Source organism: Bos grunniens, chromosome X (genome assembly GCF_055505025.1).
Source record: "Bos grunniens cultivar Pamir isolate PY7600 chromosome X, Bosgru_T2T1.0, whole genome shotgun sequence".
In the NCBI taxonomy this organism is placed as follows: domain Eukaryota; kingdom Metazoa; phylum Chordata; class Mammalia; order Artiodactyla; family Bovidae; genus Bos; species Bos grunniens.
In genome coordinates, this window is record NC_141194.1 from 143,333,247 (window position 1) to 143,356,994 (window position 23,748).

A 23,748-nucleotide genomic window follows, 5' to 3' on the forward strand; every position below is an offset into this window, starting at 1 on the left:
ACAGAGAGAATGATAGAAATAAAGATTGTAGCCTGGATGCCAAGCCCAGAACATAACCCAAAGACTCATCTCCCCAAGATCTGGACTTCCAAAGATAAGACAAAATCAAAACAAAGATCGGACTCAAATAAGATTTCTAGTTGGCATCAGTAGGAGATAACACCAGGGTTCTGGTTTTGAGCAAGGAAGCAATTTGAAGTTTCTGTCTTTGCGATTGGCAAAAGTGTGCAGCAACCCAGAGTGTGAACCCAGGCTATTTATTAGTCTTTGGTTTGTGTAGGTACTAGAAGTGAAGACAAGGAAGTAGGAGATTCTTTCCTTGGCTCGTTTTTTTTTTTTTTTTTTTCCCACTTAGGGTTCTTAACCCTTCAACCTTTGAGCGACAGGTAATTTGGGGGAAGGCACACAGTTTTTAACTTTTTCTTTCTATACTCTTCCTTGACAGAGTCCACTACTGCATCCATGCCAACCCAGCATCAGCTCACATCTCATTCGATCTGACTCCATCTCTAAGGATCTTGAAGAAATGTCTGTTAATTATGAATCACCTAAGAAGAGTTCATCATACAACATCTTGACAAGCAAGGAGGTGAGTGTTAGTTCCAGCCAAAATTGCAGGTTAAGGGCGGTGGGTGCACAAGTCAGAGGCATTATTTCTTCTTACCTTTCTTTTTTCCTGCTGTAGCTCAATACTAAGGGGATGTTTGGGGAAGGAGCCACCATTTTTGGCTTTTGATTTGCCTGTTGGTTTACATTTTCTGTCCAATTCTAAAAACCAAATAATCAGCACTGTAATTTATAAGGTATGGGAGACAGTATTTTTGGAAAAAATAAGATTGTGGATGTTTTCAGTTCTTTCATGAAGAAAACTAATAGAGATTTTTATGTAAGTAAAGCCTCTACAATTTCAAATGCCAAAAATACCAAAGGTTAGGGCATATAGTATGGTTTGATAAACACATATCCGTATGAAAAATCATTTGACATGAGAGGGCATGTATGTGTATTTCATGCATCTAGCTTTGGCCAGCCAACAATACCCATCAACAATAGGAAAATCAGTAGACCGTCCTCATTAACACCTCCATTCACAAACTGTGAATGGAACTGTGGTTAATTGGATTGGCTTTTTCCACATCAATCATGATGATCATATTATTTTTCCTTCATTCTTTCAATATGGTATATTACATTTGATTTTCATATATTATACAGTGATTTTCATATGTTAAACCTCCTAATTCTTGGGTAAATCCCAGTTACTCATCATGTATAATTGCCCTTAAAATGCTGTTGGATTTGGTTTGTTAGTATTTTGCATGTGTATTCATGAGGGATTTAGGTTATACCATTCATTTCTTGTGATGCCTTTATCTGGCTTTGGAGTCCTGGTAATGCTTGCCTCGTAGAATCAGAAAGTGTTCCCTCTTATATGTGTTTTGAAATATTTGTGAAGGATTGGTATTATTATTTAAAAGTTTGGTAGAATTCACCAGTGAAGCCATCTGGTCCTGGTTTTCTCATTGTTTTGAGGTTTTGATTACTGATTCAATCTGTTGCTATAGGTGTATTCAGGTTTTCCATTATTTTTTTATTCAATTTTAGTAATTTGGATGTGTCTGGGAATTTATCCATTTCATTTAGGCTATCTACACAAGTATTCATAGTACTGTTTTATAATCCTTTTTATTTCTGTAAGGTTGGTAGTAATTGTTTCCTTTCAATTCTGAATTTGTGTCTTATTTTTTCTTAATCAATGTAGCTAAAGATTTGTCCATTTTGTTTTACTTTTTAAAGGATAGACTTTTGGTTTCATTGATTTTCCATATTGTATTTCTATTCCCTATTTCATTATCTCTGCTTTAATCTCTATTATTTCCTTCCTCTTTCTAGCTTTGGGTTTAGTTTCATCTTTCTGGGTTCCTTAAGGTGGAATAGGAGAAGGCAATGGCACCCCACTCCAGTACTCTTGCCTGGAAAATCCCATGGGTGGAGGAGCCTGGTAGGCTTCAGTCCATGGGGTCGCGAAGAGTCAGACATGACTGAGCGACTTCACTTTGACTTTTCACTTTCATGCACTGGAGAAGGAAATGGCAACCCACTCTAGTGTTCTTGCCTGGAGAATCCCAGGGACAGCAGAGCCTGGTGGGCTGCCATCTATGGGGTCGCACAGAGTCGGACATGACTGAAGTGACTTAGCAGTAAGGTGGAACATTAGGGTAGTGATTTGAGAGCTTCTTTTTTTAACAAGCATATACAGCTATGCATTTCTAAAGACTGTTTTTGCTGTACCATATAAGTTTATGTTGTGTTTTAGTATTAATTCATGTCAAAGTATTTTCTAACTTTCCTTTTGATTTCTTCTTTGACCCATTCATTGCTTAAGGGTATGTTGTTTAATTTCCACCTATTTGTGAATTTTCCAGTCTTCCTTCTGTTATTGATTGTGTAGTTTTGTTCTGTTGTGATCAGAGAAGATATTTTGCATGGTTTTAATCTTTTAAAATTTATTAAGACTTATTTTGTAGCCTAGCATATGGTTTATACAGGAGAATGTTCATGTGCATTTCAGAAGAATACATATGCTCTTGTTGAATGGAATATTATACATACAAATATATATATATATATATGTTAGGTTTGTATTATTGTTTCAAGTTCTCTATTTCCTTATTGATCTTCTGTCTAGATGTTTATTCATTATTGAAAGTGGGATACTGACATCTCTATTATTGTATAACTGTCCATTTCCTCCTTCAATTCTGTCAATTTTTGCTTCATGTATTCAGGAGTAGGTCTGTTTTTTTTTTGGAGGGGGGTCTGTTGTTTTGTTTATGACTGTTCTATCTTCCTGATGGATTGACCCGTTTATCAATGTATAATGTCCATCTTTGTCTCCTATAACAATTTTGACTTGAAATCTGTTTTGTTTGATTTTAGTATAGTTGCCCTAGCTCTCTTTTGGTTATCATTTTCTTAGAATCCCTTTAATCATCCTTTCACTTTCAACTTGTTTGTTTTTGGATCTAAAGTGAGTTTCTTGTAGACAGCATGCAAATAGATCATGTTTTTAAAATTCATCTTGCTAATTTCTGCCTTTTGATTGGAGAGTTTAATTAATTTACACTCATAGTAATTACTAATAATGAAGGACTTCTGCTGTTTAGCTCTTTTTTGTACCTCGGTTCTTCCATTACTATCTTATTTTGGATTAAAAAAAAATGTATTTATTTTAATTGGAGGCTAATTACTTTACAATATTGTAGTGGTTTTTGCCATACATTGACGTGAATCAGCCATGGGTTTACATGTGTTCCCCATCCTGAACCCCCTTCCCACCTCCCTCCCCATCCCATCCCTCTGGGTCATCCCAGTGTACCAGCCCTGAGAACCCTGTCTCATGCATCGAACCTGGACTGGTGATCTGTTTCACATATGATAATATACATGTTTCAATGCTATTCTCTCAGATCATCCAACCCTCACCTCCTCCCACAAAGTCCAAAAGACTGTTTTATACATCTGTGTCTCTTTTGCTGTCTTGCATATAAGGTTATCATTACCATCTTTCTAAATTCCATATACAACTGAAGTGACTTAGCAGCAGCAGCAGCAGCATACTGTATTGGTGTTTTTCTTTCTGGCTTACTTCACTCTGTATAATAAGCTCCAGTTTCATCCACCTCATTAGAACTGATTCAAATGTATTCTTTTTAATGGCCGAGTAACATTCCATTGGGTATATGTGCCACAGCTTTCTTATCCATTTGTCTGCTGATGGACATCTAGGTTGCTTCCGTGTCCTGGCTATTATAAACAGTGCTGCAATGAACATTGTGGCACGTGTAGGTGTCTCTTTCAATTCTGGTTTCCTTGGTGTGTATGCCCAGCAGTGGGATTGCTGGGTTGTATGGCAGTTCTATTTCCAGTGTTTTAAGGAATCTCCACACTGTTCTCCATAGTGGCTGTACCAGCTTGCATTCCCACCAACAGTGTAAGAGGGTTCCCTTTTCTCCACACCCACTCCAGCATTTATTGCTTGTAGATTTTTGGATAGCAGCCATTCTGACCAGTGTGAGATGGTACCTCATTGTGGTATAGATTTGCATTTCTCTGATAATGAGTGATGTTGAGCATCTTTTCATGTGTTTGTTAGCCATCTGATGTCTTCTTTGGGGAAATGTCTATTTAGTTCTTTGGCCCATTTTTTGATTGGGTCGTTTATTTTTCTGGAATTGAGCTACAGGAGTGGCTTGTATATTTTTGAGATTAATTCTTTGTCCATTGCTTTGTTTGCTGTTATTTTCTCCCATTCTGAAGGCTGTCTTTTCACCTTGCTTATAGTTTCCTCTGTTGTGCAGAAGCTTTTAATTTTAATTAGGTGCCATTTGTTTATTTTTGCTTTTATTTCCAATATTCTGGGAGGTGGATCATAGAGGATCCTGCTGTGATTTATGTCAGAGAGTGTTTTGCCTATGTTCTCCTCTAGGAGTTTTATAGTTTTTGGTCTTGCGTTTAGATCTTTAATCCATTTTGAGTTTATTTTTGTGTATGGTGTTAGAAAGTGTTCTAGTTTCATTCTTTTACAAGTGGTTGACCAGTTTCCCCAGCACCACTTGTTAAAGAGATTGTCTTTTCTCCATTGTATATTCTTGCCTCTTTTGTCAAAGATAAGGTGTCCATAGGTGCGTGGATTTATGTCTGGGCTTTCTATTTTGTTTCATTGATCTATATTTTTGTCTTTGTGCCAGTACCAGCGTGTGTCTTGATGACTGTGGCTTTGTAGTATAACCTGAAGTCAGGTAGGTTGATTCCTCCAGTTCCATTCTTCTTTCTCAAGATTGCTTTGGCTATTCGAGGTTTTTTGTATTTCCATACAAATTGTGAAATTATTTGTTCTAGTTCTGTGAAAAATACCATTGGTAGGTTGATAGGGATTGCATCGAATCTATAGATTGCTTTAGGTAGTATAATCATTTTCATTATATTGATTCTTCCAATCCATGAACATGGTATATTTCTCCATTTATTAGTGTCCTCTTTGATTTCTTTCATCAGTGTTTTATAGTTTTCTATATATAGGTCTTTTGTTTCTTTAGGTAGATATATTCCTAAGTATTTTATTCTTTTCGTTGCAATGGTGAATGGAATTGTTTCATTAATTTCTCTTTCTGTTTTCTCATTACTAGTGTATAGGAATGCAAAGGATTTCTGTGTGTTAATTTTATATCCTGCAACTTTACTATATGCATTGATTAGCTCTAGTAATTTTCTGGTGGAGTCTTTAGGGTTTTCTCTGTAGAGAATCATGTCATCTGCAAACAGTGAGAGATTTACTTCTTTTTTTCTAATCTGGATTCCTTTTATTTCTTTTTCTGCTCTGATTGCTGTGCCCAAAACTTCCAAAACTATGTTTTGAAATAGTGGTGGTGAGACTGGGCACCCTTGTCTTGTTCCTGACTTTAGGGGAAATGCTTTCAAGTTTTCACCATTGAGGATAATGTTTGCTGTGGGTTTGTCATATATAGCTTTTATTATGTTGAGGTATGTTCCTTCTATTCCTGCTTTCTGGAGGGGTTTTCTCATAAATGGATGTTGAATTTTGTCAAAGGCTTTCTCTGCATCTATTGAGATAGTCATATGGCTTTTATCTTTCAATTTGTTAATGTGGTGTATTACATTGATTGATTTGTGGATATTAAAGAATCCTTGCATCCCTGGGATAAAGACCACTCGGACATGATGTATGATCTTTTTAACATGTTATTGGATTCTGTTTGCTAGAATTTTGTTAAGGATTTTTGCATCTATGTTCATCAGTGATATCGGCCTGTAGTTTTATTTTTTGTGGCATCTTTGTCTGGTTTTGGTATTAGGATGATGGTGGTCTCATAGAATGAGTTTGGAAGTTTACCTTCCTCTGCAACTTTCTGGAAGAGTTTGAGTAAGATAGGTGTTAGCTCTTCTCTAAATTTTTGGTAGAATTCAGTTGTGAAGCCATCTGGTCCTGGGGTTTGTTTGCTGGAAGATTTCTGATTACAGTTTTGATTTCTGTGCTTGTGATGACTCTGTTAAGATTTTCTATTTCTTCCTGGTTCAGTTTTGGAAAGTTGTACTTTTCTAAGAATTTGTCCATTTCTTCCAAGTTGTCCATTTTATTGGCATATAGTTGCTGATAGTAGTCTCATGATCCTTTGTATTTCTGTGTTGCCTGTTGTGATCTCTCCATTTTCATTTCTTTTTTTTTCTTTTTTTTTCTAAATTTTATTTTATTTTTAAACTTTACATAATTGTATTCGTTTTGCCAAATATCAAAATGAATCCGCCACAGGTATACATGTGTTCCCCATCCTGAACCCTCCTCCCTCCTCCCTCCCCATACCATCCCTCTGGGCCGTCCCAGTGCACCAGCCCCAAGCATCCAGCATCATGCATCGAACCTGGACTGGCAACTCGTTTCCTACATGATATTTTACATGTTTCATTGCCATTCTCCCAAATCTTCCCACCCTCTCCCTCTCCCACAGAGTCCATAAGACTGTTCTATACATCAGTGTCTCTTTTGCTGTCTCGTACACCGGGTTATTGTTACCATCTTTCTAAATACCATATATATGCGTTAGTATACTGTATTTATGTTTTTCCTTCTGGCTTACTTCACTCTGTATAATAGGCTCCAGTTTCATCCACCTCATTAGGACTGATTCAAATGTATTCTTTTTAATGGCTGAGTAATACTCCATTGTGTATATGTACCACTGCTTTCTTATCCATTCATCTGCTGATGGACATCTAGGTTGCTTCCATGTCCTGGCTATTATAAACAGTGCTGCGATGAACATTGGGGTACACGTGTCTCTTTCCCTTCTGGTTTCCTCAGTGTGTATGCCCAGCAGTGGGATTGCTGGATCATAAGGCAGTTCTATTTCCAGTTTTTTAAGGAATCTCCACACTGTTCTCCATAGTGGGTGTACTAGTTTGCATTCCCACCAACAGTGTAAGAGGGTTCCCTTTTCTCCACACCCTCTCCAGCATTTATTACTTGTAGACTTTTGGATCGCAGCCATTCTGACTGGTGTGAAATGGTACCTCATAGTGGTTTTGATTTGCATTTCTCTGATAATGAGTGATGTTGAGCATCTTTTCATGTGTTTGTTAGCCATCTGTATGTCTTCTTTGGAGAAATGTCTATTTAGTTCTTTGGCCCATTTTTTGATTGGGTCGTTTATTTTTCTGGAGTTGAGCTGTAGGAGTTGCTTGTATATTTTTGAGATTAGTTGTTTGTCGGTTGCTTCATTTGCTATTATTTTCTCCCATTCTGAAGGCTGTCTTTTCACCTTGCTAATAGTTTCCTTTGATGTGCAGAAGCTTTTAAGGTTAATTAGGTCCCATTTGTTTATTTTTGCTTTTATTTCCAATATTCTGGGAGGTGGGTCATAGAGGATCCTGCTGTGATGTATGTCGGAGAGTGTTTTGCCTATGTTCTCCTCTAGGAGTTTTATAGTTTCTGGTCTTAAGTTTAGATCTTTAATCCATTTTGAGTTTATTTTTGTGTATGGTGTTAGAAAGTGGTCCAGTTTCATTCTTTTACAAGTGGTTGACCAGATTTCCCAGCACCACTTGTTAAAGAGATTGTCTTTAATCCATTATATATTCTTGCCTCCTTTGTCAAAGATAAGGTGTCCATATGTGCGTGGATTTATCTCTGGGCTTTCTATTTTATTCCATTGATCAATATTTCTGTCTTTGTGCCAGTACCATACTGTCTTGATAACTGTGGTTTTGTAGTAGAGCCTGAAGTCAGGTAGGTTGATTCCTCCAGTTCCATTCTTCTTTCTCAAGATCGCTTTGGCTATTCGAGGTTTTTTGTATTTCCATACAAATTGTGAAATTATTTGTTCTAGCTCTGTGAAGAATACTGTTGGTAGCTTGATAGGGATTGCGTTTAATCTATAAATTGCTTTGGGTAGTATACTCATTTTCACTATATTGATTCTTCCAATCCATGAACATGGTATATTTCTCCATCTATTAGTGTCTTCTTTGATTTCTTTCACCAGTGTTTTATAGTTTTCTATATATAAGTCTTTAGTTTCTTTAGGTAGATATATTCCTAAGTATTTTATTCTTTCCGTTGCAATGGTGAATGGAATTGTTTCCTTAATTTCTCTTTCTGTTTTCTCATTATTAGTGTATAGGAATGCAAGGCACTTCTGTGTGTTGATTTTATATCCTGCAATTTACTATAGTCATTGATTAGTTCTAGTAATTTTCTGGTGGAGTCTTTAGGGTTTTCTATGTAGAGAATCATGTCATCTGCAAATAGTGGGAGTTTTACTTCTTCTTTTCCAATTTGGATTCCTTTTATTTCTTTTTCTGCTCTGATTGCTGTGGCCAAAACTTCCAAAACTATGTTGAATAGTAATGGTGAAAGTGGGCACCCTTGTCTTGTTCCTGACTTTAGAGGGAATGCTTTCAATTTTTCACCATTGAGGATAATGTTTGCTGTGGGTTTGTCATATATAGCGTTTATTATGTTGAGGTATGTTCCTTCTATTCCTGCTTTCTGGAGAGTTTTTATCATAAATGGATGTTGAATTTTGTCAAAGGCTTTCTCTGCATCTATTGAGATAATCATATGGTTTTTATTTTTCAATTTGTTAATGTGGTGTATTACATTGATTGATTTGCGGATATTGAAGAATCCTTGCATCCCTGGGATAAAGCCCACTTGATCATGGTGTATGATCTTTTAATGTGTTGTTGGATTCTGATTGCTAGAATTTTGTTAAGGATTTTTGCATCTATGTTCATCAGTGATATTGGCCTGTAGTTTTCTTTTTTTGTGGCATCTTTGTCAGGTTTTGGTATTAGGGTGATGGTGGCCTCATAGAATGAGTTTGGAAGTTTACCTTCCTCTGCAATTTTCTGGAAGAGTTTGAGCAGGATAGGTGTTAGCTCTTCTCTAAATTTTTGGTAGAATTCAGCTGTGAAGCCGTCTGGACCTGGGCTTTTGTTTGCTGGAAGATTTTTGATTACAGTTTCAATTTCCATGCTTGTGATGGGTCTGTTAACATTTTCTATTTCTTCCTGGTCCAGTTTTGGAAAGTTGTACTTTTCTAAGAATTTGTCCATTTCTTCCACGTTGTCCATTTTATTGGCATATAATTGTTGATAGTAGTCTCTTATGATCCTTTGTATTTCTGTGTTGTCTGTTGTGATCTCTCCATTTTCGTTTCTAATTTTGTTGATTTGATTTTTCTCCCTTTGTTTCTTGATGAGTCTGGCTAATGGTTTGTCAATTTTATTTATCCTTTCAAAGAACCAGCTTTTGGTTTTGTTGATTTTTGCTATGGTCTCTTTTGTTTCTTTTGCATTTATTTCTGCTCTAATTTTTAAGATTTCTTTCCTTCTACTAACCCTGGGGTTCTTCATTTCTTCCTTTTCTAGTTGCTTTAGGTGTAGAGTTAGGTTATTTATTTGACTTTTTTCTTGTTTCTTGAGGTGTGCCTGTATTGCTATGAACTTTCCCCTTAGGACTGCTTTTACCGTGTCCCACAGGTTTTGGGTTGTTGTGTTTTCATTTTCATTCGATTCTATGCAAATTTTGATTTCTTTTTTGATTTCTTCTGTGATTTGTTGGTTATTCAGCAGTGTGTTGTTCAGCCTCCATATGTTGGAATTTTTAATAGTTTTTCTCCTGTAATTGAGATCTAATCTTACTGCATTGTGGTCAGAAAAAATGCTTGGAATGATTTCTGTTTTTTTGAATTTACCAAGGCTAGCTTTATGGCCCAGGATGTGATCTATCCTGGAGAAGGTTCCATGTGCACTTGAGAAAAAGGTGAAATTCATTGTTTTGGGATGAAATGTCCTATAGATATCAATTAGGTCTAACTGGTCTATTGTATCGTTTAAAGTTTGTGTTTCCTTGTTAATTTTCTGTTTAGTTGATCTATCCATAGGTGTAAGTGGGGTATTAAAGTCTCCCACTATTATTGTGTTATTGTTAATTTCTCCTTTCATACTTGTTAGCATTTGTCTTACGTACTGTGGTGCTCCCGTGTTGGGTGCATATATATTTATAATTGTTATATCTTCTTCTTGGATTGATCCTTTGATCATTATGTAGTGTCCTTCTTTGTCTCTTTTCACAGCCTTTGTTTTAAAGTCTATTTTATCTGATATGAGTATTGCTACTCCTGCTTTCTTTTGGTCCCTATTTGCATGGGAAATCTTTTTCCAGCCCTTCACTTTCAGTCTGTATGTGTCCCCTGTTTTGAGGTGGGTCTCTTGTAGACAGCATATACAGGGGTCTTGTTTTTGTATCCATTCAGCCAGTCTTTGTCTTTTGGTTGGGGCATTCAACCCATTTATGTTTAAGGTAATTACTGATAAGTATGATCCTGTTGCCATTTACTTTATTGTTTTGGGTTCGAGTTTATACACCGTTTTTGTGTTTCCTGTCTAGAGAATATCCTTTAGTATTTGTTGGAGAGCTGGTTTGGTGGTACAGAATTTTCTCAGCTTTTGCTTGTCTGTAAAGCTTTTGATTTGTCCTTCATACTTGAATGAGATCCTTGCTGGGTACAATAATCTGGGCTGTAGGTTATTTTCTTTCATCATTTTAAGTATGTCTTGCCATTCCCTCCTGGCTTGAAGAGTTTCTATTGAACGATCAGCTGTTATCCTTATGGGAATTCCCTTGTGTGTTATTTGTTGTTTTTCCCTTGCTGCTTTTAATATTTGTTCTTTGTGTTTGATCTTTGTTAATTTGATTAATATGTGTCTTGGGGTGTTTCTCCTTGGGTTTATCCTGTTTGGGACTCTCTGGGTTTCTTGGACTTGGGTGATTATTTCCTTCCCCATTTTAGGGAAGTTTTCCACTATTATCTCCTCAAGTATTTTCTCATGGTCTTTCTTTTTGTCTTCTTCTTCTGGAACCCCTATGATTCGAATGTTGTAGCGTTTAATATTGTCCTGGAGGTCTCTGAGATTGTCCTCATTTCTTTTAATTCGTTTTTCTTTTATCCTCTCTGATTCATTTATTTCTACCATTCTATCTTCTAATTCACTAATCCTGTCTTCTGCCTCTGTTATTCTACTATTTGTTGCCTCCAGAGTGTTTTTAATTTCACTTATTGCATTATTCATTATATATTGACTCTTTTTTATTTCTTCTAGGTCCTTGTTAAACCTTTCTTGCATCTTCTCAATCCTTGTCTCCAGGCTATTTATCTGTGATTCCATTTTAGTTTCAAGATTTTGGATCAATTTCACTATCATTATTCGGAATTCTTTATCAGGTAGATTCCCTATCTCTTCCTCTTTTGTTTGGTTTGGTGGGCATTTATCCTGTTCTTTTATCTGCTGAGTATTCCTCTGTCTCTTCATCTTGTTTAAATTGCTGAGTTTGGGGTGTCCTTTCTGTATTCTGGCAGTTTGTGGAGTTCTCTTTATTGTGGCGTTTCCTCACTGTGTGTGGGTTTGTACAGGTGGGTTGTCAAGGTTTCCTGGTTAGGGAAGCTTGTGTCGGTGTTCTGGTGGGTGGAGCTGTATTTCTTCTCTCTGGAGTGCAATGAAATGTCCAGTAATGAGTTATGAGATGTCTATAGTTTTGGGGTGACTTTGGGCAGCCTGTATCTTGAAGCTCAGGGCTGTGTTCCTTTGTTGCTGGAGAATTTGCTTGGTATGTCTTGCCCTGGAACTTATTGGCCCTTGTGTGGTGCTTGGTTTCAGTGTCGGTATGGAGGCATTTGATGAGCTCCTGTCAATTAATGTTCCTTGGAGTCAGGAGTTCCCTGGAGTCAGGGTTTGGACTTAAGTCTCCTGCTTCCGGTTATCGGTCTTATTTTTACAGTAGTTTCAAAACTTCTCCTTCTATACAGCACCATTGATAAAGCATCTACATTAAAGATGAAAAGTTTCTCTACAGTGAGGGTCACTCAGAGAGGTTCACAGGGTTACATGGAGAAGAGAAGAAGGAGGAGGGAGTTAGAGGTGACCCAAATGAGATGAGGTGAATCAATAGTGGAGAGAGTGAGCTAGCCAGTAGTCACTTCCTTATGTGCACTCCACAACTGGACCACTCAGAGATGTTCACAGGGTTATACAGAGAAGAGAAGAAGGAGGAAGGTGACAGAGGTGGCCAGAAGGATAAAAGGGGGGAATGAAAAGGAGGGAGACAGATCCAGCCAGTAATCAGTTCCCTAAGTGTTCTCCACCGTCTGGAACACACAGAAATTCACAGAGGTGGGTAGAGTAGAGAGGGGTTAGGGAGGAGACACAGGCGACCTGGTGGAGAAAAAGGAGAGTCCAAAGGGAGAGAGAGCAGTCAAGCCAGTAATCTCGCTCCCTAGTGAAAAATGGGTCCTGAAGATTGGGTCCTTAAAGGTACAAAATTGGTAACAAATACATAAAAGCAAAAATTAAAAATCTAGAGTAGAGTTTGGAATTTCAAAAATACGATGTTAAAGAAAAGAAGAAGGAAAAGAAAGAGAGAAAAAACGAACAAACAAAAACAAACAAGGTCGCGAAAATTATAAAGAAAGTACAGGTACAAAATTGATAACTAATACCAGAAAGCAAAAATTAAAAATCTAGAGTAGAGTTTGGAATTTCAAAAATACGATGTTAAAGAAAAGAAGAAGGAAAAGAAAGAGAGAAAAAATGAACAAACAAAAACAAACAAGGTCGTGAAAATTATAAAGAAAGTACAGGTACAAAATTGATAACTAATACCAGAAAGCAAAAATTAAAAATCTAGAGTAGAGTTTGGAATTTCAAAAATACGATGTTAAAGAAAAGAAGAAGGAAAAGAAAGAGAGAAAAAACGAACAAACAAAAACAAGGTCGCAAAAATTATAAAGAAAGTACATGTACAAAATTGATAACTAATACCAGGAGGCAAAAATTAAAAATCTAGAGTAGAGTTTGGAATTTCAAAAATACAATGTTAAAAAAAAAAAAGAAGAAGAAAAATAAAGAGAGAAAACAAACAAACAAATACGAACAATGTCACAAAAATTATAAAGAAAATACAGGTACAAAATTGATATCAAATACCAAAAAGCATAAATTAAAAATCTAGAGTAAAGTTTGGAATTTCAGATATACAATGTTATATAAAAGAAGAAGAGAAAGAAACAGAGAAGAAGAAAAAGAAAAAAAAAAGTCACAGAAATTATATATAAAAAAAACTATAGGTACAAAATTGATAACATATACCAAAAAGCGAAAATTAAAAATCTAGAGTAGAGTTTGGAATTTCAAAAATACAATGTTAAAGAAAAGAAGAAAAAAACAAAATCAAAAAAAAAAAACAAACCAAAAAAAAAAAAAAAAAACAAGGTCAAAAAATTATAAAATATATATATATGAAGTTTGCTGAAAAAGAAAAAAATAGGGTCTTTTTTTTTTTTGCAAAGTAATAGGTTATAAAAGTGAAAATTAAAGGAACAATAGAGGACTTAAAAAAATTTTTTTAATTAAAAAAAAAGAAAGAAAGAATGATCGTAAAAATAATAAAAATATATCTAGGACTTTTTTTTTTTTTTTGTGGGTGTTGTGGGTTCAGTTCATTTTTGGCTAGTTCCTTGGTCAGATTTATATTTCTCAAGATCTATAGGCCCCTTCCTATGTAGTCCGTAGTAACCACAGGGTTTTGATCTATTGCCTGTAGCTTCCAAGGCGTTTCCCTCTGTTATATCTTCTTTTGTTTGCTAGTCTCTTCAGTATCTGGTTTCCGCCCTGACACAAAGGGGATGGTGGAGGACACTTTTTTTTTTTTTTTAGGCTCACTTGTTCAGTCGCGCTGTGGGGAGGGAGGGAGGGATGCTGCAAACAAATAACACTGGCGTGGGCTCGCAGTGCCTCAGCCACACTGGGTCTGCCCCCACTCACGGCGCGTGTAGCCTCCCTGTCCACACTGCTCGGACTCTAGGTTGTTCCGCCGGGAACAATCCGAGGCTGGCCCTGGGCTGCATGCACCTCCCAGGTCCAAGCCGCTCAGGTTCAGGCACTTGGGTCGTCCTCAGAGGCGCAGACTCAGTTGGGCCTGCGTTTTGTGCTCTTCCCAGGTCCGAGCAGCTCAGGTGATGAGGTGTTTGGCGAGCGCCAATGCTGCGACTTATCGCCTCCCCGCCACTCGGTTATCTGGGTGTAAAACCGGCGCACCTTCTCAGGCAGATGTTGACCGTCCAGACCCCCAAGAAGTTTTAGTTAGCAAAGAAGCCTGCTTACAGTTTTATAGATAATGTCTCTCTGGGGCTGCGATTGCCCCCTTCCGGCTCTGGCTGCCTGTCACCGGAGGGGGAAGGTCTGCAGCCGGCTATCTCTGTTCAGTCCTTTGTTCCGTGCGCGGGCCTGGTGGTCTTAGGTTAGGGCTGGCTTTTCGCGTGGTAGATATCCCACAGTCTGGTTTGCTAGCCCAAATTATTTCGCTCAGATAGCGCTCAGGGTATTCAGGCCAGATTCTTACTCTCAGCGATGCAGCCCGCGCCGCGCCTCCCTGCCCAGCCCCCGCTTGCTAATGGCGGATGCAGGCGTCTGCGCTGCTTCTCTGCTGGGGGAGTTACGCTGGGGGAGTTACCGTAGGGCTCGCCATCTTCGAGTTTTAATTGTTTATTTATTTTTTCTCCCTGTTATGTTGCCCTCTGTGCTTCCAAAGCTCGGCACAGATTCGGCAGTGAGAAGGTTTCCTGGTGTTTGGAAACTTCTCTCTTTTTAAGATTCCCTTCCCGGGACGGAACTCCATCCCTCCCTCTTTTGTCTCTATTTTTTTTTGGTTTTAATATTTTTTCCTACCTCCTTTCGAAGAGTTGGGTTGCTTTTCTGGGTGCCTGATGTCCTCTGCCGGCATTCAGAAGTTGTTTTGTGGAATTTACTCGACGTTTAAATGCTCTTTTGATGAATTTGTTGGGGAGAAAGTGTTCTCCCCATCCTACTCCTCCGCCATCTTGGCTCCTCCTCTCCATTTTCATTTCTAATTTTGTTGATTTTCTTCTTCTCCCTTTGTTTCTTGATAAATCTGGCTAGTGGTTTGTCTTTTATTTATCTTCTCAAAGAACAAGCTTTTAGCTTTGTTGATTTTTGCTATGGTCTTTCGTTTCTTTTGCATTAATTTCTGCCCTAATCTTTAAGATTTCTTTCCTTCTACTAACCCTGGGGTTCTTCATTTCTTCCTTTTCTAATTGCTTTAGGTGTAGAGTTAGGTTATTTATTTGACTTTTTTCTTGTTTCTTGAGGTAAGCCTGTATTGCTATGAACCTTCCCCTTTGCACTGCTTTTATAGTGTCTCATAGGTTTTGGGTTGTTGTGTTTTCATTTTCATTCATTTCTATGCATATTTTGATTTCTTTTTTTATTTCTTCTGTGATTTGTTGGTTATTCAGAAGCATGTTGTTCAGCCTCCCTATGTTGGAATTTTTAATAGTTTTTTTTTTTTTTTCCTGTGATTGACATCTAATCTTACTGCATTGTGGTCAGAAAAGATGCTTGGAATGATTTCAATTTTTTTAAATTTACCAAGCCTAGATTTATGGTCCAGGATGTGATCTGTCCTGGAGAAGGTTCCATGCACACTTGAGAAAAAGGTGAAATTCATTGTTTTGGGGTGAAATGTCCTATAGATATCAGTTAGGTCTAACTGGTCCATTGTATCATTTAAAGTTTGTGTTTCCTTGTTAATTTTCTATTTAGTTCATCTATCCATAGGTGTGAGTGGGGTATTAAAGTCTCCCACTATTATTGTGTTATTGTTAATTTCCCCTTTCATACTTGTTAGCATTTGCCTTACATATTGTGGTGCTCCTATGTTGGGTGCATATATATTTATAATTCTTATATCTTCTTCTTGGATTGATCCTTTGATCATTATGTAGTGTCCTTCTTTGTCTCTTTTCACAGCCTTTATTTTAAAGTCTATTTTTTCTGATATGAGTATTGCTACTCCTGCTTTCTTTTGGTCTCCATTTGCATGAAATATCTTTTTCCAGCCCTTCACTTTCAGTCTGTATGTGTCCCTTGTTTTGAGGTGGGTCTCTTGTAGACAGCATATACAGGGGTCTTGTTTTTGTATCCATTCAGCCAGTCTTTGTCTTTTGGTTGGGACATTCAACCCATTTACATTTAAGGTAATTATTGATAAGTATGATCCCGTTGCCATTTACTTTGTTGTTTTGGGTTCGAACTTATACACTTTTTCTGTGTTTCCTGTCTAGAGAAGATCCTTTAGCATTTGTTGGAGAGCTGGTTTGGTGGTGCTGAATTCTCTCAGCTTTTGCTTGTCTGTAAAGCTTTTGATTTCTCCTTCATATTTGAATGAGATCCTTGCTGGGTACAGTAATCTGGGCTGTAGGTTATTTTCTTTCATCATTTTAATTATGTCCTGCCATTCCCTTCTGGCCTGAAGAATTTCTATTGAAAGATCAGCTATTATCCTTATGGGAATCCCCTTGTATGTTATTTGTTGTTTTTCCCTTGCTGCTTTTAATATTTGTTATTTGTGTTTGATCTTTGTTAATTTGATTAATATGTGTCTTGGGGTGTTTTGCCTTGGGTTTATCCTGTTTGGGACTCTCTGGGTTTCTTGGACTTGGGTGACTATTTCCTTCCGCATTTTAGGGAAGTTTTCAACTATTATCTCAAGTGTTTTCTCATGGCCTTTCTTTTTATCTTCTTCTGGGATGCCTATGATTCAAATGTTGGGGCATTTAACATTGTCCCAGAGGTCCCTGAGGTTGTCCTCATTTAATTCCTTTTTCTTCTCTGCTTAATGCATTTCTACCATTCAATCTTCTACCTCAATTATCCTATCTTCTGTCTCTGTTACTCTACTGTTGGTTCCCTCCAGAGTGTTTTTGATCTCATTTATTGCATTATTCATTATTGATTGACTCTTTTTTGTTTCTTCTAGGTCCTTGTTAAACATTTCTTGCATTTTCTCAATCCTTGTCTCCAGATTTATCTGTAACTCCATTTTGTTTTCAAGATTTTGGATCATTTTTACTATCATTATTATGAATTCTTTTTCAGGTAGACTCCCTATCTCTTCCTCTTTTGTTTGGTTTGGTGGGCATTTATCCTGTTCCTTTACCTGCTGGATATTTCTCTGCCTTTTCATCTTGTTTATATTGCTGTGTTTGGGGTGGCCTTTCTGTATTCTGGCAGTTTGTGGTTCCTCTTTATTATAGAGGTTCCCTCCTGTGGGTGGGGTTGGACGAGTGGCTTGTCAAGGTTTCCTGGTTAGATAAGCTTGCATTGGTGTTCTGGTGGGTGGAGCTGGATTTCTTCTCTCTGGAGTGCAATGAAGTGTCCAGTAGTGAGTTTTGAGATGTCTGTGGGTTTGGTGTGACTTTGGGCAGCCTGTATATTGAAGCTCAGTTCCTGTGTTGCTGAAGAATTTGTGTCGTATGTCTTGCTCTGGAACTTGTTGGCTCTTGGGTGATGCTTGGTTTCAGTGTAGGTATGGAGGCTTTTGGATGATCTCTTATCGAATAATGTTCCCTGGAGTCAGGAGTTCTCTGGTGTTCAAAGGTTTGGGGCTTAAGCCTCCTGCCTCTGGTTTTCAGTCTTATTATTACAGTAGCCTCAAGACTTCTCCATCCATACAGCACTGATGATAAAATATCTAGGTCAATGGTGAAAAAATTCTCCACAGTGAGGGACACCCAGAGAGGTTCACAGAGTTACATGGAGAAGAGAAGAGGGAGGAAGGAGATAGAGGTGACCAGAAGGAGAAAAGGGGGAATCAAAAGAGGCAGGAGCAGTCTAGCCAGTAATCAATTCCTTATATGCTCTCCACAGTCTGGAACCCTCAGAGAGGTTCATGGAGTTACATAGAGAAGAGAAGAGGGAGGGAGGAGATAGAGGTGACCAGGAGGACAAAAGAGGGAATCAAAAGGAGAAAGACAGATCTAGACAGTAATCAGTTCCCTAAGTGTTCTCCACAGCCTGGAACACACACAGAGATTCACAGTGTTGGGTAGGGAAGAGAAAAGGGAGAGGGGAGATAGAGGTGACCTGGAGAAGAAAAAGGAGAGTCAAAAGGGGGAGAGAGTAATCGGGCCAGTAATCACACTCCTAAGTAAAAATGGATATGGAAGATTGGATTCTTAAAGGTACAAAATTGATAAAAAATACCAAAAAGCAAAGATTAAAAATCTAGAGTAGAGGTTAGACTCTCAAGAATACAATATTAAAAAACAAAAACAAAACAAAATCATAAAAATTATAAAAAAATATATGAAGTTTGCTTTAAAAATAGGGTCTTTTTTGCAAGGTAATAGTAGGTTATAAAAATGAAAATTAAAGGAGTAATAGAGGACTTAAAAATAAAAAAAATTAATTAAAAAATTATAATAGTAAAAATATATCTAGGAATTTCTCTGCACCTGTTGTGGCAGTGTGTGGTCAGTTCAGTTTCAGATAGTTCCTTGTTCCAGCTTATACTTCTCAATGTCTCTGCTGCTGCTGCTAAGTCACTTCAGTCATGTCCGACTCTGAGCGACCCCATAGATGGCAGCCCACCAGGCTCCCCCATCCCTGGGATTCTCCAGGCAAGAACACTGGAGTGAGTTGCCATTTCCTTCTCCAATGCATGAAAGTGAAAAGTGATAGTGAAGTCGGTCAGTCGTGTCTGACTCTTAGCGACCCCATGGACTGCAGCCTACCAGGCTCCTCCACCCATGGGATTTTCCAGGCAAGAGTACTGGAGTGGGGTGCCATTGCCTTCTCCGCTCAATGTCTCTAGGCCCCTTCCAGTGTAATCGGTGCTAACTACAGGGTTTTAATCTGTTGCACCTGTCACTTCCAAAGTGGTTCCCTCTGTTTATTTTGGCTTCTTCTGTTTGCAGGTCTCTTCAATGTCTAATTTCTGCCCTGACACAAAGGGGCAAAGGTGGTCACTTATTTAGTCTCACTTGTTCAGTGGGTAGGGAGGAACACTGCAAACAAATATCACTGGCATGTGTGGGGAGTGCTTGCAATGTCTGGGCCACACTGGGTTTGCCCTCGCTCACAGCGTGTGCACTTTCCCAGTCTACATTGCTCAGGCTCCAGGTTGCTCTGCAGGGGAACTGTCTAAAGCGGGCCCTGGGTTGTGTGCACTGCCCAGGTCTAAGCCACTCAGGTTCAGGTTCTTGGGTACTCCACAAAGGTGCAGATTCAGTTGGGCCTGCGTTTTGTGCCTTTCCCAGGTCCAAGCAGCTCAGGTGACCAGGTGCTTGGTGAGCGCACTCTCCCCAGGTGGGGAGATGAGTCCTATCGCCTCCCCCGTCCCAGCCGCTTGGTTTCCCAGGTGCACCGTCTCAGGTGTGTCGTGTGTCTCTTCTGGGGAGCTGATCTGTGGCTGCGACCCTCCAGGCGGATGTCAGTCATCCAGAATCCCAGGAAGTCTTGGTTAGCAACTGGGAGCCTGCTCGCAGTTTGGTAGAGAATGCCGCCTCTGGGGCCGAGTTTGCCTCTCACCTTCCAGCTCTGGCTGCCCCCTGCTTGCCTCCCTGCCTCCGGCGGGGGATGGGCTGGTCTGCAGCCAGCTAGCTCTCCTCTGGGATTTGCTCAGTCCTTTGCTCTGTGAATGGGCCTGGCAGTGCCTTAGTTTAGGGCTTTTCGCAGGATAGTTCTCTCTCTCTCTCTGGCTATCCCACAGTTTGGGTTACTATTTCATGTTAGCTCCCTCAGATTGCCCTCAGGGCATTCAGGCCCAGTCCTTACCCTGAGCAATGCAGCCCGGGCCTCCCTGTTTAGCTCCCTGCTTGCTGGTGGTGAATGTGAGCATCTGGGCTACTTCTCTGCTGGGAGTTGCCGTTAGGCACATAATCTGTGGGTTTTATTTATTTATTTATTTTTCTTCCCAGTTATGTTGCCCTCTGAGATTCCAAAACTCCCCACAGACCCGCTGGTAAGAGGGTTTCCTGGTGTTTGGAAAATTCTCCTCTTTTAAGACTCCCTTCCTGGGATGGGTCTCCATCCCTAATTCTTTTGTCTCTCTTTTTATCTTTTATATTTTGTCCTACCTCCTTTCAAAGACAATGGGCTGCCTTTCTGGGTGCCTGATGTCCTCTGCCAGCATTCAGAAGTTGTTTTGTGGAATTTGCTCAGCGTTCAAATGTTCTTTCAATGAATTTGTGGGGGAGAAAGTGGTCTCCCTGTCCTATTCCTCTACCATCTTAGGACTGCCATCCCTTATTTTGGATTTAATTAGAATTTTCAGTGTACTATTTTCATTCCCTTCTCATTTCCTTCTTTATATATTTTTAAGTTATTTTCTTAGTGGTTACCTTGGGGATTACACTTAAGAAAATTAACATTTTAAAACAGGTAGTTTTCTCTTTCTTTTGAGTAAGCTAACTATATATTTTATAGATTAATGAATAGAGTTAACCTATTTATAGTCAACATTTCCTAACATCAGTCTAAACATTTGTCTTGCTTAACGTAGTAAACTCTCTATTAGTAAATTCAAGAATTGAGTCAAGTTGTTATAGGTTAAATGTTGGGCTTACAGGAAGAAATTCTAATCTCTGATGCTCTCCCAAGCATGAGAGTTTCTTAGCTATTTCTGCTAAGTTATTGCTCTGGTTTATTAGTTAAGGAGGGTGAATACAAGGAGGGGGCATGTGGCAGCAACAGTAGCAATAGTAGCAGCAGTAGCATCCCATGAAGGAGCTTTAATCACCATCCCAAGCAGATGTGCTGGCCTGGATGCTTCTCTGAGCTTCTCATAAATTATGACACCCCCGTCTCTTATATCCCCAAAGGCCTCCCCACAAACCCAGCTCCGACTGCCTTCTCACTAAGCATCAAGTAGGGAGCTAGGCAGAAAACCAAATCAAATAGAGAAGTCAGACTAAAGATGACCAAATCTCTATCCTCTCAAAGCGTCTGCCTGCAATGCAGGAGAGCTGGGTTCAATCCCTGGGTTGGGAAGATCCCCTGGAGAAGGAAATGGCAACCCATTCCAGTATTCTTGCCTGGATAATTCCATGGACAGAGGAACCTGGTGTGCTACAGTCCATGGGGTCACAAAGAGTCGGACATGACTGAGTGACTAACACACACTACCCTCTCAGTCTTTCCAAGTTTGCTGTTTTCTTCTTTCTTTTCTGAGCTGCTGCCTCCAACTGGTGACACAGGGAAATACATGTTATCTCTCAAGGACCCAAAGCTTACTTTTTCCTCCAAAACCCCTGGGGCAGAATGGGACGGACTGCCTTAAGGCCTTGTTGTCTAAGACTACTTCTTCCACACTTCCTTGGGTAAAGAGTTGGGTGCCTTGTCCCTTTCAGTTCCAGTTTAGCAAAGCCCCCTCTTTCTTCCCCATCTTCGGACCAGAGGAGCCTCCTACTTAGAGCTTCCCTGACCCCTGCTACCTTCCCAACCCCGTTCATCTTCTTCAGTGAGTCAACTTCATATTCCCCAATGAGTCCGTAGAATATTTTTCCTCAATATGGCTTTTTATGGAGAAAATTGTATGGAAAAGAAGTCATGCATTTTCACTCTTGAGAAAGAGCTGTATCAGTTATTTTGGTGCTTAAAGCTTGAGCTGATTAACTGCCTAAACTTTAGTCCCATTGCAGGATAAGTGTTGCTAACATTTAACATGGTGGTGGTTAAGTAGCTTCCAGTTATTCCACTGTATTGGCTAATGAAGAGTTCATTTAGATTGCTGCAAGGTTCTCCCCTTATCATGTCTCTTGCTTTGCCCATGATGGCTTACTTCATAATTCACCATTATTATTTACAAATAGGTCTCCAAAGCCCAGAACAATATTCTTAAAAATCCTCTGATATATCAGAAGAGAGCTTAATACCCACTTCCCCATTGCTGCATAGAAATTTGTAGCTTACAAAGTTTTTTTGCATAGATATAGGTGCATTTCATTCTCTCAAAAACTCTGAAATGTAGATAGGGAAGATACTATTATTCCCATTTAGGGTGGAAAAAACTGAGGTTCAGAGAGGTGAAATGACTTGACCAAGGCCGCAGTGCCAATCAGAGATACAGCTGGGACTCAAACTGAGGATTCCTCCCCAAATTCATACCAGTTTTCACTCAGCCACGTGGACTCTAGCAGTTCTCTAAATTTGGACAATCAATGCCCACCAGTAACAATAGCAGCTAATACTTGCTCAGACTTCCCTGTGTGAAAGGCACTTCACATGTATCATTTCATCTAATTTTAAAAACAGCACACTAAAGTGTATATTATTATTATCCCTATATTAAAGACATAGAAACTGAGGCTCAAAGAGGTTAAGTAACTTGTCTCAGCTCAAACAGTTTTAAAAATGGCTTGGCTAGGCCCTCAAATTCAGGTCTTTTTGACTCCAAAGTTCATGTTCTTATTCTCTATACTACTTAAGAAACTGGGGAGCTTCAGATAGCAGGGAGCTCCAGGGGATATGTGAAATTCTACCTCCTACAACTTTCAGGATGGCAAAATGGCACGACACCTTTTATGAAACAGAAATTCTGAGTGAGGCTGCAGCTGCACAGGAATTCCCAGGAATGAGTACATAATGCACTTTGAAACACTTGGGAAATTAAAGTCCTAACAGCCAGTCATATCCTGTGCGAGCGTACCATGGCAGAGAAGTCTCCTACTGAGAACTACTTTTCCCACCAAGAGCTGCTGCTTCTTCTGGAGATGTTCCAAAGACTACTTGCCAAATACTACTTACTACTTTCAGCTGAATGGCTCATACAGAACCTAGCTCCCTAGCATCCCAGTGTCAAAACCTCCCAGATAGTTTCAGAGTGAGGTTTTTCCTAAAGTGACAGCTTTTCAGGCCAAAGGCTTGATAAAATCTGGCCTAAATAGCCACCAGGTAATGCCATTATTTAAGATACAACAATTGGGAACAGATAAGCTATCTCCTGCACACACTGAATCTAGAAATTGCTAGAATTTTGCTGAGCTTGATTTGTTTGATATTCCAAGCAGCAGCCAAACTTCTCTCTATCCCCACTCAAGTGTTTCTTATCAATAGTTAAAATGGGAAAACCCTGGCACCATACAACAGACAAAGAAACCATCAAAAGCATGATCAAAAGGGTGTATGTTTGATTGAACAATTTTATACAGGGTTCAGAAACTTGACAGAAAGGGGAAAGGAGCTAAAACATGTTTTAATTGTTCAAAGAGCACTCCTTACCCCCACTAACAGCATATGACTGTCCAGCACCCCTCCCAATCAGTGCTGAAGGATCCCCTCCCCTGCCCTAAGTCCTGACCCAGGTTCCTTCCCCAGGAAGGTTCTGGGTTAGTAGCTGCCAGGCCTGGCACATCTCCCAGATGTTGAGGTGAAAGGAGCTCATTTCACTCCAGCTGTTAATTAGAAGCTGTCTGTGCTAACTCTGCTCTAAATCTCAGGAGAAGGAATGAAAACGTCTTGGCCTTCCTGAATAATATGCACCTTGGGTGTGTTGGCTCTCCGAGCACAGAGAAGGAGGAGTGGGGTTGCAGGAGGGGTGGCAAAGGAAAAATAGAGGAGGGAGTCCCATTTCCTGCGCTTGTTTTCTTTCAGGAAAGGATTCAGTTTGTTTTTCCTGGGTAGCCTGGAAAATCCTGTGGTTGATTCCTGTGGTAACTTTTCTAGGTTTCTCCTGACTAATGTGGCTGGAGGAAAAAGCAGGGCCTAAGAAGGAACCCCGCTTCCCAGAGGGAACAGATATGGCTGCCTCCTGTTCTAAGGCACCTGATGTGATTATTTAGGAGCTTGCTGTGCTTCTGTTTGAAAATAGGA

At 39.3% G+C, this 23,748-nt stretch overlaps 1 protein-coding gene across 1 annotated transcript in view; it reads left to right on the forward strand.

The window, feature by feature from the left end:
- KIAA1210 (KIAA1210 ortholog) overlaps positions 1-23,748 on the forward strand; it is an 84,877-nt gene that overhangs the window by 43,132 nt on the left and 17,997 nt on the right. Inside the window, exon 7 of the mRNA XM_086388257.1 lies at positions 446-589. Coding sequence (XP_086244383.1) covers positions 446-589 — 144 coding nt within the window. The remainder of the gene's footprint in view (positions 1-445; positions 590-23,748) is intronic.